This window comes from Amborella trichopoda, chromosome 8, assembly GCF_054954075.1.
Source record: "Amborella trichopoda isolate Santa Cruz 75 chromosome 8, AtrichopodaSantaCruz75HAP2 v2.0, whole genome shotgun sequence".
In the NCBI taxonomy this organism is placed as follows: Eukaryota; Viridiplantae; Streptophyta; class Magnoliopsida; order Amborellales; family Amborellaceae; genus Amborella; species Amborella trichopoda.
The window spans coordinates 32,359,793-32,378,006 of record NC_142343.1 but is presented as its reverse complement, the minus strand read 5'-3'; the positions used below and the strand labels follow the sequence as shown (position 1 = coordinate 32,378,006).

Genomic DNA, 18,214 nt, shown 5'->3' with positions numbered 1-18,214 from the left:
AAGGTGTGACTCTGGGGCTGGAAGTGGTCAAAAGAAGGATTTTGGAAAATTTGTGGAGTTGGTTTTCGATTACAAAATAAGGCTTTGGAGCTTATAAGGCGGATATTTGGGTAAACTTACGGCATGTTGTAATAAATGTTTTTGGAATATTTAACCAAAAGGTAGATGGCATCTACCTTTGGAAGGTTGCTTAAAACTAAACTTTGATGGGAGTTTTTTGGGGAACCCAGGCCGAGCTGGTGGTGGTGGGGTTGCGAGGGACTCAAATGGTGAGGTATTACTTTCTTAAGCAAGTCCTTATGGGGTCAATACGGCAAATTTTGCTGAATTTTTTTCTTTCTTGAATGGCTTGAGGTTGTTGAGGGATAGATTCCTTAATTTACGCTACTATGTGGAGGGTAGCTCTTTGAATGTGATCAATTGGTGTACTACACACAATAGACCGGCATGGAAAATTTTGCCGATGTGGTCGGAGGTCATAGATATCTATGAGAATTTGATTGTCTCATTTCAACATATTTATTGGGAGGCCAATTCGATGGTTTGAATAAAAATAATGAAATTGTACACATGCAGGCCCTTGTACAAGTGAGACTAAATAAATAAATAAATAATAAATGAGATAGACAGAGGTCATCTAGTAGGCCAACAGTGCCTGTGACTCAGTCTCATAACGGAAACCATTCTTCTTAGAATCATCTGCGGACCACACGAAAATCCCATGAAGCTTCCCTTCATTCTTCAGCCTTCTGCATGCTTCCAAAAACCCACTTGCAGGAGCCAATCCCCCACTCCCATCAGTAGTAAAACTCGCCAAAACCTTTCCCCCTCTGTAATTTGAGCTCTGCTCCTCAAAATAATCAATGAATTGAGAAACACTAGTCCCATTATCGTATGCATAAAATTGGAAGTTCACATAGTCCACAGCATTCCCATATTTCTTCCAAAGAGCCCCGTAGTGGCTTTGAACCTTCCTGTCATCAAATGGAGCAATGGAAGCAAAAGAGATAACATTGTTTTTCTTCAATTCCAAAATTAGCCTACCGATGCATTCGGTGAAAGTGCTGGGACCCGACTTGAAGTGCTCGTAGTCAATATCGATGCCATCCAAATTGTAGGCTTTGATGATCTTCGTGACAGAGGACACAGCATTGTTGACCCAAGACGACACAGAGGCAGGGGCAAAATATACATAGCCGCTGTTTAAACTGTCGCCGCCTAGACTCAAAGCCACCTTCACATTGGGGTGGCGGGCCTTTATGGCTTGAACAGCTGATGGGCTCAGGTTTTCTACATCCCAAAACACATTGAATTTGCCATTTGTTGGAGAAGAGGAACCTGATGTGGAGTAGTCGATCGCGAAGGAGAGGATGAAGTGGAAGTCGACACCTGAGTTGACAGGAACATCTGAGAATGTCACATTGTTGGAATCGGCACCAATGTACTCGCGAAATAGCTTTGTGTTTGGGGCAGCAGCTGCATACACACACAGCAGAGAGAGAGAGAGAGAGAGAGAAGGGTGTTAGATACTGAAATTTCATGAGTGTATATTTGAGCACCATGTTTTGTGTGGAAGGTTGGGGTGGAAGGGACTTACCAATGCCATAAATGGGTAGGAGAAGCAGAAAGAAGTGGGAGGAGATGGCCATGTCTTTTACCTATGCTTGCTGTTTATCTTTGCTTTTTGTATCTTGTGATATCATGGGAGTAAGTATTTATAGAAGATATTTGTCTGAGCTCTGAAACAAACAATGTGGCTTATTTGGTGCCTTGCTGTTTGTAACATTTTCTGCCGGACTTGGGCAACACCGTGATTCCTTAACCATTATTTGCATTAAGTTTGATGAGTGAGATTCCTAGGCACCAACAATAGAAAATACCCTAATTTTCTATGTTCCTGCTCGAACCCAACTTGTATACATTTGGATGTTTCCAGTTGTTTAGCTGTGTGCGTGCCCTATAATTTACTCTCTCTCTCTCTTCCCCATGGGTTTTTGTGAATGTCCTCTTCGAACCCCATAGTACAAGCAACGCCAAGTGGCAAAAGCCTGTAAAAATTGCATAAATTCAACGCACTTTACCCCTCCTAATTTTTCTCATCATATTTTTTTAAAAAAAGTTTTACAGTAAATACCCCCCGTACAAAAATACCCTTTTCATATATTTTCAGATCCCAATAAAAGAAAACGTCGGACCGCGGTTTTATATTGCCGGACCCATTCATTCTGTTGGACCGGAACTGTACACTGTTGGGCTGCCTATTCTAGTCAATTTTCAATTTTGCCAGACCGTAGCTCTTAAATGCCGAACCGCTCATTAATCCAGAAACAAATACCGGACCGCTCATTAATTCAGAAACAAATACCGAACCGGCTCTTCCCAACTTCGAACCATCATGATGAAGTGCCGGACTGCCATGATTTAGCGCCAGACCATTCCAAATCAGTGACTTAAGCACCAGACCGCCTCTTCCAAATGTCGGACCGCCATGGTGAAGTGTTGGACCGTCATGGTCAACGTGTGAGGTAAGGGAGGGGTATTTTAGTCTGTTTTTTTTTTTTTTTTTTTTTTGAGTTGGGCGGTAATTGCTAGAAAATATAGTTTTGGGGGAAAAGTTAGGTTGGTGGTAAATTTTGTAGATAGTCCATTTTCGAGGGTTTTATACAATTTTCCCTTTTTATTTTTTCAAAATGGTAATGACTATTTTATTGATAAATCAAATTTGATTTCCACGTGTATGATTGTTAGGTTTACGTGACCTATAAAGGCCTAATGAGAGCGAAACATAAATTATGTGGGATTGTGATCCACTTGTGGACCATACTTGGCAAATGCGATTTATCGATACTCGGATTAGGCTCGACATGCTAGGTCAATCGAGTTTGGAAAAACCCAAGATGCATAGGCATATGGATTTAAATAAGAAGGGTTTAGTGTGTTAACCCTTGATAAGGTCGGAGTATGCCTGGATGATAACCAAGAGACTCTGTGGCCCTTGTATGATATATCCATGAGAAATAAAGAATAAAAATTTTGGATTGGAGAGAGGTCATCCTAAATTTTCAGCAATTTGGTATGTTCTCATTAAGATGTGAATATCTATATTTATCAAGTCTACTTAACAGAATGATATGAGGCCCGTAGAATATATGTGTTACTATTCTGTATCTATTTTCAAACAAAATAAGTTCGAAAGGGAAACTCCATGAGCGTGAAAAGTAAAGGTAATTTTACTAGATAGTGTTCATCCAAGAATTTTACAGTATGATATATTTTGTAATGTGAATGTCACTTATTTATTTTTCTGAAGAAAAGTATTATTTGGGATATACACCATGATGTTATTCTTTCGTTTTGAGTCTCGTTTTAAATAGAAAAGATTTCAAAAATAAATTATCTTATGCTTGAGAGACATAACTTTTTTATTGAGAGGTGTGCAACTTGGTTTTTTGCTGAAAAAACAATATTATGACGTGAATGTCACTAAATTGTAAACTCACTAAATGGTGTGATTTAGAGATGGAACTGAGTACTATTTTGTATTTTTTAATCTATTTCAATACTGAAAATGTTTCAGAGACAAACTATTTATGAGATGAGAGATATCATATTTTTATCATGGGATGCTCATGTTCTATTCTGTAATAAATTGAAAGATGTGACATGCTAAGACACATCTTTGTATTTCTCATAATAGAAGACTTTTAGGGATCATTCAAAGGTTTCATAGTGTACCATGAGTATGATTTATAACAGTAAAACTTAAAGAGAGGTAATACAAGGTTGGCGAGATATGGCACTCTATGTGAAGAAATGTTCAATCTGGGAATTACAGAATATAGAAGAAACACAATGCATGTAGACGCATATTGGTTTCTTCACAATGAATGGATATGTAGAAAGACTTGATGGCAGCATAGAAATTCTAAAGATCAGTGGAAGAATTAAATTTGTAATCTTTGAAATAATGAGATGTAGAAGAGTATTTCTTTATATATGTATAGGAGAATCCAAAGGTTGAAGAGGTGGATAGTTTATCGACGTGTAAAAGATGATGATGACCAAGTGTTTCATCATCAGTTGTATGTTCTTTCAAGTTCACAAATGTTTGTTGGCAAGTAAAAGCAAAGAATCAAGGAAGCCCATATACGCAAAGAATCAAGAAAGCCCAAGTACCATGCTACATAGTTTTGAGGTATAAAATCTATCTCACTTTATATGATAAGATCATATAGGGAAAGATTATTCAATGTTTTTTTTATCTTATGTTTTATATACTTCTTTGATTATATTTTGGCTATTTGTTTATGAGTATGAATTGAGTGCATGGACATTAGAAAATAAGTGCAAGAGCTAGTTTTTTTAAAAACTTGAGTTTTAGTACCTCGTTGAGCTTGTAAGAACAACTTAAGATAGTGATACATATGGAGATGTAGTTTGATCAAAGAGTATAAGCCTAAAGTATGAAACACGAGAGACAGGTGTAGATCATTCAAATATGTGAGCACAAAGGAAGTGTTCTAATGGAACCTGGTTTTAGCGATCATCCTCCAAATAATGTCTAGTAATATGATGTGTTGCATGTGATGACGATCTCATGATAAAGTCTCCATATTTGCCAATAAGAAGTGTTTTTGTCAGGTTTTTGTAACCATTCTTTAGTCATGCTTTATTTTGGATAAAATTATAAGATGGACTTTATGATTTGTTCTTGTGGCCATTTACATGTATGTAATTAAAGATGAATACGATAAAATAATTTATGAAGACTAAGCATGTATTATGAATATGGTTTTGAGAAAACCTCATAGTCTTGCGAAGTCCATTAATTCTTTATGGAAAATCATTCTAGATAGGCATATTATTTTCTAACTATTGCTTGTGAAAATATATACCAAGCCAATAGATTTTTAATAAAAAGGGAAAATATTGAATCTTGAAGGTATTTATAAACTTTGGAGAAAACTGTCATTTATTTATGCACTGGTTTTAAGTACCCATATGTCTTGACTCATGTTTTCAATTGTTTAAAATCCTTGATTACCTAAGGCTATGAACCATAGGATATGTTATAGTATGGCCATCTTGGTAGGCTTCTTTGACACATGCTGTGTGGATTTGACGACTTGGTTTGTATGAGTTTACAACCAAGAGACTATTGTGGTTGAGCCTATGCGGTTCGAAAAATGGTTTTAGCATTTTGCAAAATCAAATGAGCATTGAGTTACTATTTGGTATGAGACTTGCTATACTACCCTCATGACACAGGCATGAGAATGTTGAGATAACATTTCTTATGTGTTATGTTTGAGTGGGAGCAGTTAACAATCCTGTGATTATTTTTTTAGCTGCGTGGAAATTCAGATATACAGGTATCCTATTATAAAAGATTCAGATGAACTCAATATTCCAGTGGGAGCACCGGCTTTCATTTGACGAGTCAGCTAGAACAACATATTGTTGTTCACTCATGGAACCCGGATGTGTTGCGCTAGTTGTATAGCCACGGATGGGAGCATCTTGATTGAAGAACCGCTTTAAGCCCATGAAGATATGACCCCATGTGATGAGGGTGTTGTACATCATTTTTTACGTGCTTCCATGAGCTCACGCCAATATGGAGAGAGCTAGTGACGACCTAATCCTTCCGGTACCCATGACACCGCCAGACCATGGGAACACTGCAAAATGAGCCTAAAACTAGACAACATCTAAAAATGCGCTCGAACAGTCATGAAAAGCATAAAAATGGTAGCTTGGGATGCCCGAAGGATGCTCACAAATTATCGTCACATTTCAATATGTTTTGACATGATCAGGGCGAAACTCAGTTCTCAACTCTAGTTCCTATCATGCTGAAAAGAGTCCTTATAACTACAGTCTCATTTTCAAGGACTCAAAACAGTACCAGACCATCACCATTAGATATGAAATGTCGAAAATCTCCCAAGAATCAAATTTGGGCTCAATCAGACCTCCCATGACCATTTCGTACCCAAATTACCAAAAAAGCGGGGGGGTTTACACTATTGCGGTGCGGCCTTAGTGAACCAATCCCCACTAATGAAGACTGCATTTTCATGCCTCGGGATGATTTTTAAATACTCGCAAATCTTTTGTTTAGCATCAGAACAAGCTAAAATTTTGACACAAGCTACGTCTCAACGGCCCGGTCATTTTGACATATGGCACGGCTCGTTAAGTTACATGAGGAGAGAGATTCTTAGAGAGAAGATGAGCCCGAAATAAAAAAAATCAGAACTTTGAAGAAAAATATCCTGAGCTTTGTGACGAGATAACTTGAGATCCGTAAATCGGATCGGCATGAAATTAGATCCGTTGCGACCGCATTGTGAAGGGCTACAAGCTGGTATATTATGCTCGATTAAAGAGCGGATATCACAGATTTCAAGGTTGAAAGGAGACGTTTTCTCGATGACAGGAATCTTAGTTTCCCCCTGCCTCACAAATTTGGAAAAGATGCAAACAGACACCAAATCGGAGGAAACTAGATGCAAAATGATTGTGACAGTGTCCTTTTCAATTCAAGATCAAAAAGAGGACTTAGAAGAATATGCATGGCACCAAATCGATGATCAAAGATTATGGACTTGGCCGGATTTTTATCACCTTTGTGAAAAAATATGTTTCAAGACGGTCGAAGGCCATCAATTATACGATGATGGATCATCCAAATCACTGATACAAACGCTCGAAGAAGCTCCTGAAGTCTAGCCATAGCAAGAGGCCCCTCAGGGAGGGATGGGTTTGTCATATGTTCAAAAGTACCAAGGGGTATATTTGTAATTTTGTCCAAAAACGAGAAATTATTTTATTTCTTTTAAATTATAATTTTCCAGAATTTGGCTTAATTTTGAGTATGCGACCCCAGTTTTGTGGTTGCTTTATATAAGTGAGCTCAAGTTAATTGTAAAATGAGGTTGGGAAGCGTAACAAAAATTGAGCTCTTGCCCTTTCAAGGCTTGCATTGTGTACAACTTCCCACTTCAAGAGAGAGGAGAGAGAAAACTCTATCACTTTGGGTAATTGCCATTATCGCTCATCTCTCCCTTCTCTTTCTTGTTTCTCTCCTCTCTATCATCCCCTACCCCCTAGCAAATCTAGAGCGGCGCTCTTGTCTTCCTTATTTTTCTCTCTCTTTCTCATCCTTATCCACTGGCACATCCCTATGAGCACACATGTCATTACCCTCTCTCCTCTTTGTCATTATCACAGGTGTACGCTTTTTGTTTTATACGTCCCTCTCTCTCTTTGCTTCCCTTATCTAACTATTTAACATGCAACATTTTCTCCCTTTTTCTCTCATTTTCTCTCTCTTACCTATTTTCTCTCCATCCATTGCCCGTGCGCACTCTCTTCCCTATTTTCCCTTCCTGCCAGCTCATTCCCAACACCCCCTATCCTATTTTCTCTCCACCCGCGCCTATCACCCTACACTTCCCATCTGCACCTAATATTTTCTCTCCCTTATCCAACCGCATCTTGCACATCTTCTCATGCAACCTTCCCCCTTCATCATTATCTCAACTACCTTCGTCTCTCTCTCTCCCCCACGCAACTTCCTTCTCCTTCTTTCTCTCTCAAATATTTCTCTCCTCAGGTGCCTCTTTCTCCTCTCCAACATGCCACCTTTCTCTCATCTGTCCTCTCTCAAACCTTCTCTCCCCTCATTTATTGCATGCCCAAATCATTATCTCTTCTACATTGGTTTTCTATCCCTTCCACCTCACGCCACCTTTCTCTCCTATTTTCTCTCCTAAATCTTCCCTCTTGCCCTAATCTTTATCTCCCTGACACACCGTCTTTCCCCACTTTTTCTCCCGAACCTTGCCCCCTCCAGCACGCCCCCTTCCCTCTTTTTTTTTTTTAATTTTAGCTCTCTCTCCATAGCACCTGTCACTCTCTCTTACATGCTATCACCTCTCCCTCTCACGTAGCTATCTCTTCTCTTTTTTCTTTACCTGTGCTAAACTAACAGTGGGTACTCCTCTCTCTTCCCTATTTTCTCTCCTTGTCCGCCAGCGCAGGACCCTCTTTTCTTTCTCCAAACTTCACCTCCTCTCCCTATCCACCACGTAACCACTATTTCTCCCTCCATGTCGTCTATTCTCTTCCCCTCATGCAACCATTTTCTCTCCCTCACTGAACTTGTTAATTCCCTCTCTCCCACCTCCATGCAACCTTTTTCTCAATTTTCTTTCTCTTCCCATAAATCTCTTAACCAAACCTCTCTCTTTCAACTTCACGTATATCTCTCCCCTTACACATATTTTCTCTCTTTCTTCCCCTCATGTACCTCTTCCCATCTCTCTCTCACCTCCACACAACCTTTTTCTCAATTATCTCTCTCACCCCATAAATCTCTCAACCAAAACTTTATCTCACCTTCACGTATATCTCTTCCCTTTCACCTATTTTCTCTCTCTCCCATGCCATTTTTTTCTCCCTCTCTTTATTTCAATCCTTATCTCCCTCTCTCCCACACGTATTGCCCCACTTCTCCCTGGCACGCCTATCTCTTCCACTCCTGACTCAAACTCACACTCATACTGTCACTCAAACACTCACTTCACTCATTTGAACAGTTACATCATACACTCTTGCTCACACTCACTCGCACACTCACTTCACTCACTCACACACGCACAACCTATATTGTCTTAGTACACTCCAACCTTCACAACCCCCTCTAACCTTTAGCTCGGACCCTCAATCGACTATACATCACCAATAAGAGGAGATCTTGTAAACATGTATACCCTAAAGGCCATTCTCGATGTGTGGATTTAAGTGTTGCGCTGGAAAGTGAGGAAATCGAATTCAAATCGCGCTGTGAAGAAAACCGAAGGGCTTTCGAGATGATATAAGAGGGCAAATAGCCCGGACGTGTCCCCCGAACACAACATGGCAAGGTAGGTGCTCAAGCCCTTCTTTGTCAATTAAAATCCCTCTCTTTATCGGTTCCTATCCACACCACGAGCACATACGCTAGTACACGCAAGGGCCCCACAGTTGTTTAAGAGAGGATTCCTCCAACTGGGCCACCCGCATTTGTGCCGACTCAGGTCGACGAGAAATTAGGTCCGACCTATTGGCGACTCCAATAGGGACGCACCACCCTATCGTTGGTTCGGTTTGCTTGCAAACTTCTGCAGCACTTAACCACACTAAATAAAAATGGCTTTTTGAGTTTACTAAATCTTCCTATTACCGAGTTGGGGACTTTGTGATCCCCACACCCATGAACTTGTCCCTCGGGGATAAGGTTTCTCAACCTACATCTCCCTCCCTTCTTTTATGAAGCGACCAAACTGCTCGCACTTGGGTTATGGCCCAACCCAAAGCGAGAAGGGGCGCAGGAAACCCTTGCTCCCGCACTACGACTAATGTCCTATCCATTTGCTCGCCATTTTGGGCCAAGCAAAAGCCACACTGAGTGTCTCGCACACTCTGAGCCTCTTGGGACCCAAACCCACTATCAAGAGTGACTCCCAAGTCACTCCAATTGCATTGCATACTATTCACTCAGCTCGGGGCAGCTCAAATGCCATCCCCCAAAGAGCACACGATCAACGACCCAGTTGTAGGTCAAACGTGCACATATACTTGCATGCAAAAAATGGTGGCCATAAGGCCACTCCCATCACTAAGGTCGGCATCCCAAAGGCCGAACCTTTTCTTCACTAAGGGTTGGCCCCCAGGCTGCCCCAAACACGTCTTCGGACTTCGCACACACAAACAGGTCTAACAATTCCCCTAACTTTGAAGGCAAACATGAAAAGAGTCCAGAATTACTGCTCGCCTTCTCTCGAGGGCAGTTCTACCTGGCCATCAAGAAGGGAAATAATGGTGAAGCTCGGACTTGGGGTCGGGAAACCAAGATACTAAAAGCCTGACTTAAACTTCTTCAAAGGGCTGAGAGTCTCATCGCCAAAATAAACCTCACAAAAAAGGAGAATGCTCTGCCATCGTTCGTCCCCTCTGCTCCTTTACCCGGAGCCATCCGGGAATCTCGGAGGTCAAATGAACCAGACTCTTCTTTGACCAATGCTGATGATGCGGTTTCCATTACCCTCACCCACCCAAACCACTCCTACCTCCGATGAGAGCGCGTCACTCTCATTTGAGGAAAACTACCCCTTGATGGTGGAGGGGATGAGCCACATTCCCTCTATTGGTGGCCTCACCAAAGTGGCTTTGCCATACCATCAAGATCCCACAATTCCTTATGATGACACTTACATGCTCTCTTCATGTCTCGAAAGCTTCTTATGTTCTCTCGATGATGACGTAGTCTCATTGTCCTATGAGAGTTTCATTTTCTCATTCAATGATGAGAACATCCATGCCTTGAAAAATGAAGTGGGTCTAAAGGAAAGCCCAACAAATGTCATTGACAATGTTGTTGAGGCGACAACAGTCGAACCCAGGATTGAAAATTCCATTGATCAAGAGGCATGTAGTGAGCAGACCATGTTGGAGTGTGTTCATCCGAATGAAGAAGAAATTTTCAAGGCAATTGTCCCTTCACTGTCCAGTGAAGAGCGACTCAACCCTTCAAGGGGACCCTCAAACGTGACCATTGTCAATGCCATGGTGATCAATGAAATGTCACAATTACATGGAGACGAGACTACGCAGTTTAAAGCCACATTAAAGCAATTGCCAGCCGGGAAGATGACAAAATATGAAATGATGGAAACCATATGCCAAGAGATGTTGGTCTCCCATGAGGTTCAGCATACTCCTCGGCACACCAAATCCTCTTTACCACCTCCCGACTACCATGTCAGCCCATTGAAACAACACCATCAAAAGAAGGGGCACCCCCACCCTCACCTCCCTCATTGTTGTTCTCTTCTCCATCGACCCAGGTTGGAAATGGAGAACTAGTGAAAGACATGGTAGACGAAGCATTGAAAAAATACAATATCTTAATGATGGAAGCATTGAATCGCTGCCAAAAACCTTACCCAGCTTATGTTGATCAAACTCTATTCCCACCAGGCTACCAAAGACCTGACTTCCCCAAGTATGATGGCACTGGCTCATCACAGCAACACATAGCTCACTTTGTCTGTACTTGTGGAGATACCACGAACAATGAGCATCTCTTGCTCCGACAATTAATGGGGACCCTTATAGGTGTCGCGTTCAAGTGGTACTCTTGATTACCACCGGGATCAATTTCATCATGGGGACAAATGGAGAGAGTGTTCCTCAACCACTTCCATGACATAGAAAGGAATGTGCAGCTCCATGAACTTCACCACATGAGCCAGTGATCGAGTACATTAGAAGGTGGCGCATCCTGGCTATCAACTTGGCCACTCCAATGGGTGAGCTTCAAGAAGTGGAATACTGTGTGGTAATAATGCATCAAGAATTGTCAATGCATGTTAGTGCATCATGTCCTTCCTCATTTGCCAAAATGATTGACAAAGCAGTGTGAATGGAAGACTTGGATATACATCATGACAAAATGTTAGGGCCCTTCACAATGGACAAAGAACGAGTCCGTGAAAGATGAATCGTAAGCTTCGCCACGATCCTCACCGCACGACCTAAAAATACATGGCAACGGTCCAAGCTACACGATCCTCAACTATAGCACACGTTCTGACCACATGGCGCTAAACTGCCTCGCATGATAGTCCTGAAGGCATGCCCCTAAACTTGTCTCCATTAGGTCTTGGTGGACGACCTTAAATCACACCAAATCGACAGTCGCGAAGGAATGACCATAAACCTGCCTCACCATGGTCACAATGACATGAACTTAAAAATGCCCCCTCAAAAAAAAAAAAGGACAGACATGGGGTGCACCCTGAGAGCCACCATGGGCAAAATATGTCCAAAAAAAAAAAAAAATGACGAACATGGTTTGCATCCTGAAAATCACCATGGGCAAAATACATAGTGAAAACCTGCGAGGGCGCTATGGGTAAAATTGTCAAAATAAAGAGGGTGTGGTGAAACCCTGTGGCGCACTCGCTCTTAAATGACATACGTGTTGATCCTATCCTACAAGTCATCACGGGTAAAAATGTCATAATTTTGCGTCCATGCAGCAAGACGTTAAACTGTGTGACATACAATTTGTTTGCACAAATGTAAACGGCTTCCTTTTCCTACATGTCTCTATGGGTTGCCGCATGACACCCTCCCACATATCACATCCTTCTTCATATTCCCGATGAAAGGACACCAACCCTCCAAGGTGTTCTCCCTAATTAAGTCGTACCACAGTTGTAACTGTGAGGCTTTGAAGTAGAGCATGCACTTCAAAACATGCGCTTGCCTTTACAAAGCCATATCCCAAAGATGCGGCTGTGAGGCTTCAAAGCAGAGCAGGGCGTACCACAATTTCTAATGGTGAGATTTCAAAGCATGCAACTGCCTTATCCCGAATGAGGCGTACCACAGTCCCTACTGTGTGAATTCAAAGCATGCAAACTCCTTCCCATAAGGGTGCCATCGCCATTCCATACCCCGCGGGCGCCATCAACACACCATACCTCGTGGGCGCCATCGACACACCATACCTCGTGGGCGCCATCAACACACCATACCCCTCGAGCGCCATCAACACTCAACACCCCGCGGCTGCCATCGTCATTCCATACCTCGCGAGCACCATCAACACTCCATGAGCCCACATCAATAAGGAGATAGCCAATGACGACCTAGTCCTATCGGTACCCAGACACCGCCAGACCATGGGAACACTGCAAAATAAGCTTAAAACTGGGCAACCTTTAAAAACGCACTCGAATGGCCATGAAAATTATGAAAAGGGCAGCTTGGGATTCCTAAAGGATGCTCGCAAAGTTTCGTCACATTTCGATATGTTTTGATATGATCAGGACGAAATTCAGTTCTCAACTCTAGTTCCTATCATGCTGAAAATAGTTCGTATAACTACAGCCCCATTTTCAAGGACTCAAAATAGTACCAGACCAATGCCATTGGATCTAGAACATTGAAAAATCCTCAGGGACCAAATTTGAACTCAATCGAATCTCCTAGAACCATTATGTGCCCAAATTACCACAAAAGCGGGGGGGTTTACACTATTGCGGTGTGCCCTCAATAAACCAGTCCCCGCTAATGGAGACTGCATTTTCACCACTCAAGATGATTTTCAAACACTCACAGATAGCTCGTCTAGTATCAGAACAAACTAAATTTTGACACAAGCTAGGACTTGACGGTTTGATCATTTTGATATATGGCACACCAGTGACGTGAGATGGGGAGAGAGATTTCCTAGAGAAAAGATGACCTCGAAACCAGAAAAATCAAAACTTTGAAGGAAAACATCCCGAGCTTCGTGAGGAGATAACTCGAGATATGTAAATCGGATCGGCATGAAATTGTGTTCGTTGCGACCTCATTGCGAAGGGCTACAAGCTGGTATAAGTTTAATACTCGTTTAAAAGCCGGATATCACAGATTTCAAGGTTGAAAGGAGACACACTTTCCCAGTGACCGGAATCCTATTTTTCGGCAACCGGAATCCTATTTTATGGCGACCTCACAAATTAGGAAAAGATGCAAACGGACACCAAATCGGACAAAACTGGGTGCAAAATGATTGTGACATTGTCCTCTTCAATTCAAGACCAAAAAGATGACTTAGAAGAACACTCATGGCACCAAATCGGTGATCGAAGATTATGGACTTGGCCGGATTATTATCGCCATTGTGAAAAAATCTATTTCAAGACGGTCAAAGGCCATCAAAATGTTCAAAACGGATCAAGCATCAATTCTATAATGATGGATCATCCAGATCACTGCTACAAAAGCCCGAAGAAGCTCCTGAAGTCTAGCCATGACAAGAGGCCCCTCAAAGAGGAATGGTTTTGCCATTTGCTCAAAAGAATTAAGGGGTATTTTTGTAATTTTGTCAAAAAACGGGAATTTATTTTAATTCCTTTAAATTGTAATTTTCCACAATTTGGCCTGTTTTGAGCATGCCACCCCTGTTTTGTGGTTGCTTTATATAAAAGAGCTCAAGTTAATTGTAAACTAAGGTTGGGAAGCGTAATAAAAATTGGGCTCATGCCCTTTCAAGGCTTGCATTGTGTACAGCTCCCACTTCAAGAGAGAGGAGAGAGAAAACTCTACCACCTTGAATAATTTCCCTTGTACCTCCTCTCTCCCTTCTCTTATTTCTCTCATCTCTATCATCCCCTACCCACGGACAAATCTAGAGCAACACACTTCTCTTCCTTATTTTTCTCTCTTTCTCATCCCTAATCTACTGACACATCCCTAGCAGCACACATGTCATCACCCTCTCTCCGCTTAGTCATTATCACTGGTGCACGCCTTTTGTTTTACACATCCCTCTCTCTCTTTGCTTTCCTTCCCTAACTATCTAACACACAACTCTTTTATCCATTTTTCTCTCCTTTTTCTTACTCTTTCCTATTTTCCCTCCATCCCTTACTCGTGCACTCTCTTCCCTATTTTCCCTTTCTAACAGCGTATTCCCAACACCCCCTTTCCTATTTTTTCTCCACCAGTGCCCATCACCTTACACTTCCCATCCGCCCTTAATATTTTCTCTCCCGTATCCACTCGTGTCTTGCACATCTTCCAATGCAACCTTCCCTCCTCATCATTATCTCACCTACCTCCCCCTCTCTCTCTCTCCCCCATTTGACTTCCTTCTCCTTCTTTCTCTCTCTAATATTCCTTTCTCCTCACGTGCTTCTTTCTCCTCGCCAACATGCCACGTGCCTCTTTCTCCTCGCCAACATGCCACCTTTCTCTCTCCTCACGTGCCTCTTTCTCCTCGCCAACATGCCACCTTTCTCTCATCTCTCGTCTCTCAAACCTTCTCTCCCCTCATTTATTGCATGCTCAAATTATTATGTCTTCCACGCTGGCTTTCTCTCCCTTCCACCTCACGTTTCTCTTCTTTATTTTTCTCTCTTGCTCATTCCTTATTTTATTGACACATCCCTAGGAGCACACATGTCATCACCCTCTCTCCTCTTAATCATTATCACAGGTGCACGCCTTTTGTTTTACACATCCCTCTCTCTTTCTTTGCTTCCCTTCCCTAAATATCTAACACACAACTCTTTCCTATTTTCCCTCCATCCCTTGCCCGCGCGCACTCTCTTCCCTATTTCAAGTGTTCCCAACACCCACCTTTCCTATTTTCTCTCCACCCGTGCCTATCACCCTACACTTCCCATCCGCCCCTAATATTTTCTCTCCCATAACCACCTACGTCTTGCACATCTTCCTATGCAACCTTCCCCCTCATCATTATCTCAACTACCTCCCTCTCTCTCTCTCTCCCCCATGCAACTTCCTTCTTCTTCTTTCTCTTTCCAATATTTCTCTCTCACGTGCATCTTTCTCCTCGCCAACATGCCACCTTTCTCTCATCTCTCGTCTCTCAAACCTTCTCTCCCCTCATTTATTACATGTCTAAATTATTATCTCTTCCAAGCTGGCTTTCTCTCCCTTCCACTTCACGCTTCTCTTCCTTATTTTCTCTCTTTCTCATCTCTTATCTGCTGACACACATGTCATCATCCTCTCTCCTCTTAGTCAGTATCACAGGTGCACGCCTTTTGTTTTATACATCCCTCTCTCTCTTTGCTTCCCTTCCCTAACTATCTAACACAACTCTTTTCTCCATTTTTCTCTCTCTTTCTTATTTTCCCTCCATCCCTTGCCGGCGCGCACTCTCTTCCCTATTTTCGCGAGTTCCCAACACCCCATTTTTTATTTTCTCTCCAAGCGTGCCTATCACCCTACACTTCCCATCCGCCCCTAATATTTTCTCTCCCATATCCACCCGTGTCTTGCACATTTTCCCATGCAACCTTCCTCCCTCATCATTGTCTCAACTACCTCCCTCTCTGTCTCCCCCATGCAACTTCCTTCTCCTTCTTTCTCTCTAATATTTCTCTCTCCTCACGTGCTTCTTTCTCCTCGCCAACTTGCCACCTTTCTCTCATCTCTTGTCTCTCAAACCTTCTCTCCCCTCATTTATTGCATGTCCAAATTATTATCTCTTCCACGTTGGCTCTTTCCCTTCCACCTCACGCTTCTCTTCCTTATTTTTCTCTTTCTCATTCCTTATCTGCTGACACATCCCTAGGAGCACGCATGTCATCACCATCTCTCCTCTTAGTCATTATCATTGGTGCACGCTTTTTGTTTTATACATCCCTCTCTCTCTTAGCTCCCCTTCCCTAACTATCTAACACAACGTTTTTCTCCATTTTTCTCTCTTTTTTCTCTCTCTTTCCTATTTTCCCTCTATCCCTTGCCCGTGTGCACTCTCTTCCCTATTTTCCCTTCCTACCAGCGTGTTCCCAACACCCCCTTTCCTATATTCTCTCCACCCATGCCTATCACCCTACACTTCCCATCCGTCCCTAATATTTTCTCTCCCATATCCACCTGTGTCTTGCACATCTTCCCATACAACCTTTCCCCCTCATCATTATCTCAACTACCTCCCTCTCTCTCTCTCCCCCATACAACTTCTTTCTCCTTCTTTCTCTCTCTAATATTTCTCTCTCCTCACGTGCCTCTTTCTCCTCGCCAACATGCCACCTTTCTCTCATCTCTCGTTTCTCACACCTTCTCTCCCCTCATTTATTGCATGCCCAAATTATTATCTCTTTCACGCTGGCTTTCTCTCCCTTCCAACTCACATTACCTTTTTTCTCTCTTCTCTCCTAAATCTTCCTTCTTTTCCAAATCTTTATCTCCCTGACATGCCGTCTTTCTCTACTTTTTCTCTCAAACCTTGCTCCCTCCAGCATACACCCCTTCCCTCTTTTGTTTTTTTTTAATTTCATCTCTCTCCATGCCACCTGTCACTCTCTCTTACATTCTCTCATCTCTCCCTCTCCCTCTCACGTAGCTATCTCTTCGCTTCTTTCTTTACCCGCGATAGACTAACTGCGGGTACTCCTCACTCTTCCCTACTTTCTCTCTTTGCCTGCATGCGCATGACCCTCTTTTCTCTCTCCAAACTTCACCTCCTCTCCCTATCCACCACATAAACACTCTTTCTCCCTCCTAGTCGTCTATTCTCTTCCCTCACGCAACCATTTTCTCTCTCTCCTAACTTGTTTATTCCCTCTCTCACCTCTATGCAACCTTTTCTTAATTTTCTCTCTCTTTTCATAAATCTCTCAACCAAACCTCTCTCCTTCGACTTCACGTATATCTCTCCCCTTACACGTATTCTCTCTCTTCCCCTCACGTACCTCTTCCCATGTCTCTCTCACCTCCACATAACCTTTTTCTTAATTATCTCTCTCACCCCATAAATCTCTCAACCAAAACTCTCTCTCTCACCTTCACGTATATCTCTCCCTTTTCACCTATTTTCTCTCTCTCCTCCTCACGTACCTCTTCATCCTCTCTCCCACGTCACTTTTTTCTCCCTCTCTTTATTTCAATCCTTTTCTCTTTTTCTCCTACATGTATTGCCCCTCTTCTCCATGGCACACCTATCTCTCCCACTCCGTACTCACACTCAAACTGTCGCTCACACACTCATTTCACTCACCCGCACACTCACATCAAACACTCATACTCACACTCATTCGCACACTCATTTCACTCACTCACATACTCACAACCTATACTGTCTTAATACACTCCAACCTTCACAACCCCCTCTAACCTTTAGCTTACACTCTCAATCCACCATACGTCACCAATAGGAGGAGATCATGTAAACAAGTATGCCCTAAAAGCCATTCTTGGTGTGTGGATTTAAGTGTTGTGCAGGAAAGTGAGGAAGTCGAATTCAAACCGCGTTGTGAGGATAGCCGGAGGGCTTTCGAGATGATCTAAAAGGGCAAATCGCCCAGTATGCAACCCTCGAACCCAACACGGCAAGGTTGGTGCTCAAGCCCTTTTTTGTCAATTAAAATCTCTCTCTTTAATGGTTCCCATCCGCACCACGAGCACACATGCACTCACATGGTTGGGCCCTGTGGTTGTTTGAGAGAGGATTCTTCCGACCGGGCCACTTGCATCTGGGCCGACTCGGGACGACAAGAAATCAGGTCTGACCAGAGGGTACGTGATGATCTTCTACGAACAGAACCATGATTCACGATGGGATATGAAAGATGGACTACGACTATGTTCGGGATGAGATTCGAGCAGCAAAGAGAAAGACGCGCTGCCTCCA

At 42.5% G+C, this 18,214-nt stretch overlaps 1 protein-coding gene across 1 annotated transcript; it reads right to left on the bottom strand.

Moving 5' to 3' along the window:
- Window positions 1-575: 575 nt before the first annotated feature.
- Window positions 576-1,682, bottom strand: LOC18423580 (chitinase 2). The gene is made up of 2 exons (XM_006828181.2): window positions 1,598-1,682; window positions 576-1,476 (listed from the first exon to the last, which is right to left on the bottom strand). Exons 1-2 carry the CDS (start codon window positions 1,647-1,649, stop codon window positions 638-640), a joined length of 891 nt encoding a protein of 296 aa, XP_006828244.1. The 5' UTR covers window positions 1,650-1,682; the 3' UTR covers window positions 576-637.
- Between the last annotated feature and the right edge of the window lie 16,532 nt (window positions 1,683-18,214).

Coding starts and splice junctions, on each gene's coding strand:
- LOC18423580 (XM_006828181.2), bottom strand. CDS start 1,649: ATGGCCATCTCCTCCCACTTCTTTCTGCTTCTCCTACCCATTTATGGC. Junction 1,477..1,597: donor CCTACCCATTTATGGCATTG/GTAAGTCCCTTC, acceptor GTGTGTATGCAG/CTGCTGCCCCAAACACAAAG.